Source organism: Notolepis coatsorum (assembly GCF_963971535.1).
Source record: "Notolepis coatsorum genome assembly, chromosome: 6".
NCBI lineage: Eukaryota > Metazoa > Chordata > Actinopteri > Aulopiformes > Paralepididae > Notolepis > Notolepis coatsorum.
In genome coordinates, this window is record NC_140170.1 from 58163355 (window position 1) to 58176859 (window position 13505).

Consider the following 13505-nt stretch of genomic DNA (forward strand, 5'->3'; position numbering starts at 1 on the left):
TAGACCATATTTTAGTATGAATATGTGAATGAAAAAGTTTAACGTTGCTACACCCTGAACAATACATATAGGACATTGAATGGGCCATAATAATGGCAATTTAGCAATAGAATTTAAAAAGTTATAGCCCTGCAAAGAAGGGGAACTTCTCCATAGACAAATAGAGCTGGCGAGGGATGGTAAATTATGAATTTAACCCCGGCGATCAAAGTGTTAAAAAAACAATTTTATTTATTTAATTTTTTTATTATCATGTAATCTTTCGCGGGCCGGTCAGAATCATCCCGCGGGCCGTATCCGGCCCGTGGGCCGTACAATGCCCAGGTCTGCTCCAAAGGGAACTTATCTCCTGATACATCCGTTCCCAGTGGGATTTATTTCTGACATCATTGTCAATTTCTTTAGCTTTCCAACAACTGTCCCTCCGGTTGATTGCCATGTTTTAAATCAAACGTCCACGGCCACAGTTGAGAGAACATTTGGATCTCAGAAGTATTACAGCTCAGTGAAATGCTAAGGTAGCAGTCCCTATAAGCACAACCCTGTTAGCTGGAATACCAAACCACTACTATGATCAACCGCATAGTATGAGTTTGGGTGAAAATTCCATAAGCCAGAAAACAAATGCTTGTAATGTAAAGACGTGAAAAAGGTTTGTTATGACACTACCTTGACCTTGGTCACGCCAATGGAACGAAGTGTCAATATTCAGTTGATCATTTGTTCAACGTTAAATCGTATGCCGTGCCTACATCCTTATATCTGATGTAAGGCCATGACTCCTAGTCCACCTGCATAACTGTGACATCACGACTAATTGGAAAGGCTTACAGTTTCACAAATCTAGGATGTTGGAGTCCCATAAGCGATTTTGTTTTGTTAGAGGATTCTGTGCGACATTAGTAAAAGAAAAGGAAATAGGTAAATTTCCAGAACATTTATTGATAAAATACAATCATGTAAAAAGAAAATGATGTCATTGTTTGGATACAGTAGAAGTGTAACCATGTAGATTTGAAATTGGGACCACTGGGTCCACAGTTGGCCGCACTAACCAGCTGAGCTAAAGGGTTTGGCCCATTAGCTGATGCTGGTTGACTGTGACCAACTCCTCAGTAGTTTACAGAAGTTATGAAATACACATTTGTACAAATTTGGTCAGAGACATGAAACATTACGAGTCCATCTTTTCAGCAGTGTCCTGTTTGTTGCCAGAGTCGGTCTGTGTGGTGCTTCCCTCTGTCTGTGTGCTGAGGAACTGTGGTGTTGGTGTCTTCTTCTCCAGGCAACATCTGATGGCAACCTCTCTCTCAGCCTCCTCAGCAGATGGAGGCTTTGCTGCCTGGATGTGGAGCCTCCCGTCCTGAGCCAGGGAGCAGGTGACGGCCTCAGGATCCACCCCTTCAGGCAGATCAAACTCCTGTCTGAACTCCTGCCATCTGTAAGAGTAGGAGCTTTTCCCCTCCCCCTGCTTCTTCTGCTCCTCTGGGGAGAAGTCTTTAGTGTCCAGGGTCAGGGTAAAGCTGTCTCCCTCTTTCCCCAGCTTGTAGGAGACTGGCTGGATGGCCACAGAGGCTGGGACACGCTCCACCTCCTCCAAGATCTTCTGTTGAAGTTTGTCCAAAAGCTCCAGACTGCTGTGGAGCGTCTGCATGTTTCTCTGCAGTCTATCCCGCTGGCAGGGAAGAGGTGAGACCTCTGGCCAGAGACTGCTCACAGGCCAATAGAAGTCCATGACGGGGCTGAGAGAAGGCTGGAATCCACGGCAGCACAGCATCTTCACTGACTGTTGAGTCCTCTTGTTGTGATGGAAGGCTGGAGTGTGTTCAGTGTTGCTTGTGTTGCATTGTGTCTCAGCAGTGGGACTGTCTCAGCTTTTATATTCTGCCTCTGGGAGTTCCAGTGTCTGCAGGAATGTTCCTGTCATTACCACAAGTCTCCACTGGGTGGCAGCCTCACTGCAGGTGATGTAACCAAACCACTACTCATCTTCTAAAATTGGAACGGTCCAGAATGACCTAGTCAGGTGTGTACTAGCACATACTGTTTATGCTATTATTAGTGGTGTGTGTGTTCAGAAATACTTTTTGAATCACAATATTGAAGACCCTGTGTGACCAATTAGTCATGATGTCACAGTTATACAGTTGGACTAGGAGTCATGTTTTTATTTATTTAAAGTACAGACTTATACTTACAGCATGATGACTGTTCTATGCATTTTTAACCTTAGTATGAAAATATTATCCAGATCTATAAACCTTCTCATTGCAAACAATCAAAACCTTTTACCCCTGAATTCTAAGTTATTTTTCACTAAACAGTAAATGTGCCTCAGTTATTAATTACAGTGAGTAGTTTATTTAGTAAACATTTCATTATGGGAATTAATATCCAACACCCTTTACTCTGCAAGACTACTGACTGGTGTGGAGACAGAAGAGAGTTAATCTGAAAGAGAAGAGAACAATCCATCACTCCATCTTCAGCAGGTTAAAACCAGTAAAGTAAAGAAGCCTAGCCTTCACTCTACCACCAGGTGACAAACGAGGACCATCAGATATAAGGATGTAGGCACGACAGGAGACTTTGATAAGAGTCATCCTACAATACATTTGAAGATCAGGGTGAAAATCCTATTTAAAGGAACACTCCAATATTTTGGGAAATACACTTATTTGCCATCTTCCTCACAGTCAGACAAGAATATATGGATTTCATCTCTGTGTGTCAGTTTTGGAGTTGTTGGAAGTTGTATTTCTTCACTTTTGATTGAGCTAGGCTAGCTGCTCCCTACTGCTTCCAGTCATTGTGCTAAGCTAGGCTAGCATGCACCTGTACCTATCTCCTGCTACTAGACACACAGAGATGTAACTGATATCAATCTCCTTGTCTGACTCTGGGGAAGATGGCAAATACCTGTATTTCCCAAAATGTTGATGTGTTATTTTAATATTTTATTCAGAAGTTTTCTCTCAGCATCCTGATCTAGGAAATGACTCATCGTGCAACTTTGAGCTGAATTAGATCAACCACTGTTCCTGAAATCATACATGTGTACACCCATCTTTTAGATGAATATTTCTCTCACTGAAGTATATATTATGGTATTAGGCCTGTGGATGAAGGATTTAGTAACTCCACCATATGGAATGAGTTTACTTAATGAAGAGGAATAAACGCATTATGTAGATACACTTGGTAGTGTCAGTGTGCATGAGAGGTCATCAGCCCCAGGTGTGTTGTGCTGGGACCTTTCCTAAGATCAGCCCATCATAAACTGGTCATTTACTGGGGCCACAGCCATGAAACCCATAGAACAACTCTACAACAGAGCATTGAAGGTATATGACAGGAAACAGTACTCATACCACCACTGTAAAATCCTGGATAAGCATCAAATTTAAAATTTTGAAAACCTCAGACGTTATAAAAGTTCCTGCTTTGTATATAAATGCCTGCACAGATTAGCCCCTCCCCCTCTCAAGGAGTTTATCCACGAGAAAAGGAACACTGGATTAGCCACTAGATCAAACACCAGAGGGGATTGTGAGGTCCATTTTAGAAAGACCGCCTTCAGCAAAAACTGTCTATCGATAAAGGGAAGTGGAACATGGAACAGCCTTCCGGTCCCCTTAAGGGAATGTCCCACCCTGTCCACCTTTAAGGGCCAACTCAGGAAATGGCTGTTAGACAGCCAAATATGCACTCATTAGGGATGTTAGTGATGTTGTACTGACTGAATGTCATGTTAGTGTGGTCATGTCAGTGATGTCAGTTTTTATGAATGTCCGTTTTGTGTTTGTTTTATGTTAGGACTACGGGTGGAAATTAGCCCTGTGCTATTCCCGGCATATTTACGTCCTTATCATGCTGTGATGTTATGCATACACATGTAAATGATGTTCATTCATTTGCATTGTCCTTAATAAACAAATCTTAATCTTAATCTTAAAGCCCATCATCTGACTCTTTTACTTGTAATAGTACCAGTCACGCTTCAATGTTTAAATGAAACCCCAAGGCTTACAGTGTTACAAGTCTAGGATGTTGGAGTCCTATAAGCTGAAGCTATTTAGATTTATTAGTGGGACATGAGTCAAACAACGGGAAGCACATGGTAAATTTCCAGAATGTTTATTCATCGAATGCAATGATATAAAAAACTAAATTATGTCATTGTTTGGATACAGTAGAAGTTATGAAATACACATTTTACACATTTGGTCAGAGACATAAACAATTATGAGTTGATCTTTTCAGCAGTGTCCTGTTTGTTTCCAGAGTCAGTCTGTGTGGTGCTTCCCTCTGTCTGTGTGCTGAGGAACTGTGGCGTTGGTGTCTTCTTCTCCAGGCAACATCTGATGGCAACCTCTCTCTCAGCCTCCTCAGCAGATGGAGGCTTTGCTGCCTGGATGTGGAGCCTCCCGTCCTGAGCCAGGGAGCAGGTGACGGCCTCAGGATCCACCCCTTCAGGCAGATCAAACTCCTGTCTGAACTCCTGCCGTCTGTAAGAGTAGGAGCTTTTCCCCTCCTCCTGCTTCTTCTCTGTCTTCCCACTGACTCTCAGCTTCCTGCCCACCTGCTTGACAGACAGCTCCTCTGGGGAGAAGTCTTTAGTGTCGAGGGTCAGGGCAAAGCATTCTCCCTCTTTCTCCAGCTTGTAGGAGACTGGCTGGATGGCCACAGTGGCTGGACACGCTCCACCTCCAAGATCTTCTGTTGAAGTTTGTCCATCAGCTCCAGACTGCTGTGGAGCTCCTGCATATTTCTCTGCAGTCGATCCCGCTGGCAGAGAAGAGGTGGGACCTCTGTCCAGAGACTGCAACACTGTATATATACACTGTATACATTTATCTATATCAGTATGGATATATCTGCATATACCGGTATACAGTACCTGTATAGTACAATTCTGTACACTGTATATATACTTTATCTGTTACATTTACAAGATACTTTAATGCCACACAATGATGGTTGGTGGTAATTGTTTGCGGTACAGTTTGTTAAGCACTGGGACATCAACATGAAACATCAGACATCAAACGCCCCCCTCCCACCTCCCAATCCCCACAATAAATACATATATACATAAATACATACAGGACAGTCACGTGTAACTGTGAGGTTTCTGTCCTTGCCTTCTCACTCGTTCTGTTCCTTTAACCACCCTCGCTTTGTTTTCATTCATTTTTTCTGTCAAGTATTTCAATTCCCTCGTTCACACGTTTCTCCCCGCTGACGTCATCTGAGACGTCGCTGATTGGTTCCCTCACTTCCCCACGCTTTTCAATCACATTCCCCAGCTGTCACTGCCTTTCAATCAATCGATCCCTCAGTATTTATACCCCGTTTTTCCCCACCCTAAGTTGTTGGTTCGTCTTGATTTGTCGCTGGATGTTTTTCCCCGTTGCTGCTGTTTCACTGTGCTATTCTCCAGGAATTCCTAAGAAGCCTCCGCTTTCCTAGAAGCCTCCGCTTTCCTAGAAGCCTCCGCTTGGATACCTGCTCCGTGGCGCGCGCTCGCCTCCACTGTTGTCCTGTTCCTTTACGCAGCTCGTCTGGGTGAGTTTATCTAGATTGACTGTCTTGACCTATTTCCGATTTTCGTGTGTAAACCTTTACACTGAAGTCTACCACCTTTTTGTCAGACAGTCACTCACCCAGCCATTATCGTTTTTGCTCTTTCCTTTTTTGGAATAATATTTTGGGGATCTTCCACCTCCCACTGTGTATTGACACGAAGATATTATTTCACATTTGGACTGTGTTTGGATTTTTGCTCACTGTGTATTTACACGAAGATATTGTTTCACATTTGGACTGTGTTGGATTTTTGCTCACTGGATATTTACACGAAGATAGTATTTCACAATTGGACGGTGTTTGGATTTTTGCTCACTGTGTGTTTACATGAAGATATTCACTTGGGCTGTTTTTGGAATATTGCTCATCACTGTGTTGTTTAACACGAAGAATATAACACCCTGTCCTCCAGCTCGTTTTCAAGTCTGCTCTGTCACTGACCCGTTCCCTCTCTCCCTCTCTCGGTCTTGCACAACATCTGAGAGGTCCGCCGTGAGAGTCTGCAGAGCGGTACAGAGGTCTGCTCCTGCTTCCCAAGACTACCCTTCCGGGAGAAGCTGCAGAGCAGCAGAACTTTGCCCCCTGTTCATTGTACCTGTTTCTTGTTGACCAGCTTTCATTGTTTCACTTATTCTAGTCACCAAATAAACAAGCCCTTGTATTTGGCAACTCTGAATCCAACTCTCTTGTGTCGTTGCGTTTGGGGTCGGTGTCAAACCATAACATTACGAACCAACCATGACGACCCCAGCCGACACAGAGGGGGTCAGAACCGCACTTGCAATTCAAGTCGAGTTGACCAGGGATCACGGTCTCCAACTTGAGCGGGCTGCGGCTGCGGTGCAGAACCTCAGGGACCAGGTCCTGCCTATGCAGGGTTCAATGGCCGCTATGGCGGGACAACAGTCCGAGATTCTCGCCCAGCTTAACTCGCTGGGCGACGCCGTTAATACTTTTCGTCTCTCACACCCTTCAGGAACATTCCCCGCAGCCCCAGCAGATCTCGCACCTCGGGAACCCCTTCTCTCCGTCCCACGGCTGTTCGACGGTAATCCCGAGGAATGTGCCACATTCATCATGCAATGTGAGTTGGTTTTCCGTCATCAACCAAGCCGTTTTTCTGCTCAGGGGTCCCGAGTGGCTTATATAACCAACCTACTTTCAGGCCATGCTGCCCAGTGGGTCACTTCCTCCTGGGCAATGGAAGCAGATTTTTTGTTCTCCTACCCAGACTTCGTGGCGGAGCTCCGCAGAGTGTTCCACCATCCAGCCCGAGGTCTGGACCCTGGAGCCCGGTTGGGGACCTTCCGACAAGGGAGCAGCAGGGTGACGGACTATGTCATGGAGTTTCGACTGGCGGCGGTGGAGAGTGGTTGGAACGAACCTGCTCTTCGCCTAACCTTCATAAGGGGGCTCAGTGACGCAGTCCGGGACCAGCTCGCTACCAGGGAGGTGCCCGACTCCCTCGAGGAGCTTTTTAGCCTTGTCATCCGTATTGACGGGCGCCTTCTGGAGAGAGGGCGCGAGAGGACCCGACTGTCACCTCCTGAAACACCCCGGACTCCTGGACGCCCCGTCCCCAACACTACTGATGGTAACAGGCTTCCCCGTCCGGTGCGCGAGGAGGAACCCATGCAGCTGGGACGCTCTCATCTGAGCCAGGCGGAGCGTCAGGCAAGGCTCAGGTCCGGTCTCTGCCTCTACTGCGGAGGTGCGGGACACCGTATCGCCGACTGCCCTATCCGGCCAAAAGATCGGGCTCACCAAGACCCCGGGAGATCCTGGTGAGCCGTTTTTCCCATTCCCAGCGCCGCGCACCACCTGACCATCTGTTGAGCGTCACCCTGGCCTGGGGGGACCAACGTGCCACGGTGGAGGCCCTCATCGACTCTGGGGCAGATGAGAACTTCCTCGACTTCGAGTTTGCCACCCAAGCCAACATACCTCTTGAGGCCCTTGTGAGGCCCTTGGAGATCTTTTCGTTGGACCAACACCGCCTGGCCGACATCTCTCAACGGACCGGCCCAGTCTTGCTGACCATTGCTGGGAACCACGTAGAGAGGATCCAGTTCCTCATTACCCAATCCCCCCTTGTCCCGGTGGTCCTGGGTAGGCCCTGGCTCGCGCTGCACGAGCCCCACATCGCCTGGGCCTCCGGTACCATCAGGGGCTGGAGCTCCTCCTGTCACGCCCGCTGTCTACAGGCGGCGTCTTGTCCCCCGCCCCGGAGACCGGCTGGTGAGTTGCCCCCGGATCCCTCGTCCGTTCCTCCCGAGTACCACGACCTCATGGAGGTATTCAGTAAGACCAGGGCTCAGTCCCTTCCACCTCACCGCCCCTATGACTGCGCCATCAACCTCCGCCAAGGGGCTCCCCTTCCCGGCAGCCGCCTCTACAGTCTGACTGCCCCGGAGAAGAAGGCGATGGATCTCTACATCTCTGAGTCATTGGAAGCAGGACTCATTCGGCCTTCCTCCTCCCCGGTGGCGGCCGGGTTCTTCTTTGTTGGAAAGAAGGATGGGGACCTGCGACCCTGCATCGACTATCGTCAGCTCAACGAGATCACCATCAAGAACAAATACCCCCTACCTCTCATGAGCTCCACCTTCGAGCCACTGACCCAGGCCTCGTTCTTCACCAAGCTGGATCTCCGAAGTGCCTATCATCTTGTCCGTATCCGTGAGGGCGATGAATGGAAGACCGCCTTCAAGACCCCCAGGGGCCACTATGAGTACCTTGTGATGCCGTTCGGTCTCACCAACGCCCCGGCGGTATTCCAGGCACTCATGAACGATGTCCTCCGTGACATGCTGGAGGTGTTCGTGGTGGTGTACCTGGACGACATTCTTATCTTTTCCAGGACCCTCGAGGAACACATCCTGCATGTCCGCCGGGTGCTGGAGCGCCTCCTCCACAATCGGCTCTTCGTCAAGGCGGAGAAGTGCCGTTTCCACTCCAACTCCGTCGACTACCTGGGCTTCATCGTGGAGAAGGGCTTGACCCGAGCGGATCCTCGCAAGATCCAGGCTGTGGAGGATTGGCCGGAACCCACCACTCGGAAGGAGCTACAGAGTTTCCTCGGGTTCGCAAACTTCTACCGTAGGTTCATCCGGAACTACAGCCAAGTGGCGGAGCCTCTTACCAAGCTGACCTCCCCCGCTCTGCCGTTCGACTGGTCCCCAGCGGCATGCGCTGCGTTCCGCTCCCTCAAGAGAAGGTTCACTTCCGCTCCTATCCTGCTCCACCCTGACCCCAAGAGACAGTTCATCGTGGAGGTGGACGCCTCGGATTCTGGCCTGGGCGCTGTCCTATCCCAGCGTTCTCCTTCCGACCAGAAGGTACATCCTTGCGCCTTCTACTCGCGTCGCTTCCTCCCCGCCGAGAGGAACTACGACACCGGCAATCGGGAGCTACTGGCGGTCGTGGCGGCTCTGGAGGAGTGGCGTCATTGGCTAGAGGGTGCCGAGGAGCCTTTTACCATCTGGACGGACCACAAGAACCTAACGTTCATCCGCGCTTCCAGGCGCCTCAACGGTCGGCAGGCGAGATGGGCCAGCTTCCTCAGTCGGTTCGACTTCTCGCTGACCTTCCGCCCCGGTTCCCGCAACACGAAGGCCGACTCCCTGTCCCGGATGCACTCCAAGGGGGCTCCACCCTCTGAGGACCCATCTCCCATCATCCCGGAGGCCCGAGTGGTTGGAGCCATCACCTTGGGCATCGAGGGTGTGGTGAGGCGTGCCCTACGCTTCCAACGTGCTCCAAGCAACGTCCCTAGGAGCCGTCTCTTCGTCCCTGACTCTGTCCGGTCCCAGGTACTGCTGTGGGGCCATACCAGCCGGTTCGCCTGCCACCCAGGCGTCCATCGCACGTTCTCCTTCCTGGCTCGTCGTTTCTGGTGGCCCACCATGCGAAACGACGTCAAGGAGTTCGTATTGGCCTGCGCGGTCTGTGCCCGCAGCAAGGCCTCTCACCAGGCACCCTCCGGGCTCTTGCAGCCACTTCCCGTTCCAAGCCGTCCGTGGTCACATGTGGCGCTCGACTTCGTCACTGGACTACCCTCCTCCCAGGGGAACACCTGCCTTCTGACCGTGGTGGATCGATTCAGCAAGGGGGTCCACCTCGTGGCCCTCTCCAAGCTTCCCTCAGCAGCCGAGACGGCGGACCTCCTGACGCACCACGTGTTCCGCCTTCACGGTTTCCCCCAGGACATCGTCTCTGACCGGGGGCCCCAGTTCACCTCCCAGGTTTGGCGGGCTTTCTGCAAGGGATTGGGGGCAACGGTCAGTCTCTCCTCCGGCTACCATCCCCAGACAAACGGGCAGACGGAGAGGATGAACCAGAGCGTGGAGTCTGCTCTTCGGTGTGTGGCAGCCGAGAGGCCGGCATCCTGGAGTCGTTTCCTTCCCTGGGTTGAATACTCGATCAACTCAATGGTCAGTTCCGCCACCGGCCTCTCCCCCTTTGAGGCCTCCCTAGGCTACCAGCCCCCTCTTTTTCCCGCACTGGAGACGGAAGTGGCAGTTCCCTCCGTGCAGGTCCACCTCGACCGCTGCCGTCGCGTTTGGGAGATCACCAGGACCGCGCTGCTCCGGACATCTGAGCGCGCCTGTCGTGGTGCCGACCGGCGCCGGGTTCCCGCGCCGACTTACCGCCCTGGGCAGAGGGTTTGGCTCTCCGCGAAGGACCTCCCGCTACGGTCCTCGGCCAAGAAGCTCAACCCTCGCTTCGTCGGTCCTTTCGAGGTCCTGAAGGTACTCAGTCCGGCGGCCCTGCGCCTGAAGCTTCCTGCATCCATGCACATCCACCCCGTGTTCCATGTCTCCCGGGTTAAGCCCGTCTCCCTCAGTCCCCTTATGCCTCCGGCTCCTGATCCACCGCCTCCTGTGCTAGTGGATGGTCACCCCCAGTGGCAGGTCCGCCGGTTGATGGGCGTTCGTCGGCGGGGCCGGGGATTCCAATACCTGGTGGACTGGGAAGGTTACGGCCCTGAGGAGCGTAGCTGGGTCTCCCGGCAGCTCATCGTGGATCCCGGCTTGATCACCGACTTCCATCGGGCCCATCCTGACGAGCCGGGTCGGCCTGGTCGCCGGGCGGCTCCCGTTGAGGGGGGGGTACTGTGAGGTTTCTGTCCTTGCCTTCTCACTCGTTCTGTTCCTTTAACCACCCTCGCTTTGTTTTCATTCATTTTTTCTGTCAAGTATTTCAATTCCCTCGTTCACACGTTTCTCCCCGCTGACGTCATCTGAGACGTCGCTGATTGGTTCCCTCACTTCCCCACGCTTTTCAATCACATTCCCCAGCTGTCACTGCCTTTCAATCAATCGATCCCTCAGTATTTATACCCCGTTTTTCCCCACCCTAAGTTGTTGGTTCGTCTTGATTTGTCGCTGGATGTTTTTCCCCGTTGCTGCTGTTTCACTGTGCTATTCTCCAGGAATTCCTAAGAAGCCTCCGCTTTCCTAGAAGCCTCCGCTTTCCTAGAAGCCTCCGCTTGGATACCTGCTCCGTGGCGCGCGCTCGCCTCCACTGTTGTCCTGTTCCTTTACGCAGCTCGTCTGGGTGAGTTTATCTAGATTGACTGTCTTGACCTATTTCCGATTTTCGTGTGTAAACCTTTACACTGAAGTCTACCACCTTTTTGTCAGACAGTCACTCACCCAGCCATTATCGTTTTTGCTCTTTCCTTTTTTGGAATAATATTTTGGGGATCTTCCACCTCCCACTGTGTATTGACACGAAGATATTATTTCACATTTGGACTGTGTTTGGATTTTTGCTCACTGTGTATTTACACGAAGATATTGTTTCACATTTGGACTGTGTTGGATTTTTGCTCACTGGATATTTACACGAAGATAGTATTTCACAATTGGACGGTGTTTGGATTTTTGCTCACTGTGTGTTTACATGAAGATATTCACTTGGGCTGTTTTTGGAATATTGCTCATCACTGTGTTGTTTAACACGAAGAATATAACACCCTGTCCTCCAGCTCGTTTTCAAGTCTGCTCTGTCACTGACCCGTTCCCTCTCTCCCTCTCTCGGTCTTGCACAACATCTGAGAGGTCCGCCGTGAGAGTCTGCAGAGCGGTACAGAGGTCTGCTCCTGCTTCCCAAGACTACCCTTCCGGGAGAAGCTGCAGAGCAGCAGAACTTTGCCCCTTGTTCATTGTACCTGTTTCTTGTTGACCAGCTTTCATTGTTTCACTTATTCTAGTCACCAAATAAACAAGCCCTTGTATTTGGCAACTCTGAATCCAACTCTCTTGTGTCGTTGCGTTTGGGGTCGGTGTCAAACCATAACAGTAACAGTGTCAGTCAGTGACGGATGCTTGCCCGTCTGTGCAAAGGGGGGCCAGGGTGTTCAGTGTTCGGACTGCTGTGGGGAAAAAACTGTTTGTGAAGCGTGTGTGTCTGGTTAGAATGGACCTGTAGCGACCTGAGGGCATGCGCTGGAATAAGTGGTGTGCTCTGGTTAGAACTTATTTTCATTCTACTGAACTTGTGCGGTATGATGACAATAAATCTTAATCTAATCTGATCTAGGACGTTTGTTGTGAGAGTCAGTGTGTCTGTTTAGAGAAAATAAAGCATATGCTCCAAAAATTACTTTAGTTAGTCAGTGTTTTGTGCAAACCTCCCATTTACTGCACTTCATTTTACACTTACTGCACTTCTAGCACCATCTGTTGGCAAAATTAGAGTTGGTCCGACCGTTTTGAGGAAGTCCCCGCCCCAGCGGAAAGTACCTCAAGGCCCGAGCTCAAAAGAATCCAGAGACTCAAGGGGTGTTCAAAAAGGAAGAAAACGTCATCTGTTTGGGATATATTGTGTATAGTCATTAGGGTGCTGGAATGTTATTATGTTAATTAATTGTCATCCAGAGTGGAGGGGGAGGGAGGGGGGTTGTAAGATTAGGGTGTTGCCTGCTTATTTAAGAGTGTCTGTCTGCTTGTCTGTCTGTCTGTCTATGTCTGCTTGTCTGTCTGCTTGTCTGTCTGTCTATCTATGCTGCTGCTACTACTGCTGTCTGTCTGTCTGTCTGTCTGTCTGTCTGTCTGTCTGTCTGTCTGTCTGTCTAAGAGACCCTTACCTAAGTCTCCTTGAATACTGTAACACCCCAGTCGACATCTTCAAGTCGCCAGCACAGCTGTTGATGAGCCGCAGGCTGCGCTCAACCCTCCCAAGCAGCAAGCAACAGCTGCAGCCAGCAGTAGTCATCCAGCCAGCCGACACTGTGTTCATACCACGTTCACACCCAAGATGGACACGAGTACCGCCGTAACCGCAAGCACCTACGGGACACAAAAGAAGAAGACTGTTAGGCAAGCAACGGTCTGCCAGACACAGAAGGCATAGATAGATAACTCACCTGATACCAACACCCCTGAACTGTCAGATGACTCAGAAGCAAACTCAGCTTCATACCACACCAGGTCAGGCCGAGCAGTAAAGCCTCGGGACATACTAGACCTGTGAATGTACAGGGTGTAGGCGGATCACTGCCCTAAAAAAAATAGAAAAAGAGAAATGTAACTTGAATACTAATGTTTATTGAAATGGCTGACTTTACTAATGTTTATTGAAATGGCTGACTTACTAATGTTTATTGAAATGGCTGACTTACATACCTTGTTCACCTTGTTGTAATGTTCCAATATTCAAGCAGGTTGTTCTGTGAATAAGATTTGCATAAGGTAAGAACTGGACTACCTCTGAGACAGAGTATATTTTAAGCTTTGATTACTTACCTTATTCACTTGTTGAAATGTTCCAATATTCAAGCAGGCTGTTCCATGAATAAGAGTTGCACATGGTAAGATCTGTAATACCTTTGAAACAAGAGTATATATTTTTTAAGTTTGATAACTATTAATACTTACCTGATTAAAGGGGTTATAGCATGCGGGTTAAGT

At 49.6% G+C, this 13505-nt stretch overlaps 1 protein-coding gene and 1 pseudogene across 2 annotated transcripts; both read right to left on the reverse strand.

The window, feature by feature from the left end:
• Positions 1-1174: 1174 nt before the first annotated feature.
• On the reverse strand, positions 1175-1777 carry LOC311229498 (heat shock protein 30-like; the record flags this gene model as incomplete). The annotated part of the gene is made up of 1 exon (XM_084315578.1): positions 1175-1777. The coding sequence occupies one exon, from the start codon at positions 1775-1777 to the stop codon at positions 1175-1177; it is 603 nt and encodes a 200-aa protein (XP_084171704.1).
• Positions 1778-4243: 2466 nt separating this feature from the next.
• Positions 4244-13055, reverse strand: LOC311229499 (heat shock protein 30-like; annotated as a pseudogene). Its single transcript has 3 exons — positions 12962-13055; positions 12683-12824; positions 4244-4822 (listed from the first exon to the last, which is right to left on the reverse strand). The product of its transcript is annotated as a heat shock protein 30-like (transcript).
• Between the last annotated feature and the right edge of the window lie 450 nt (positions 13056-13505).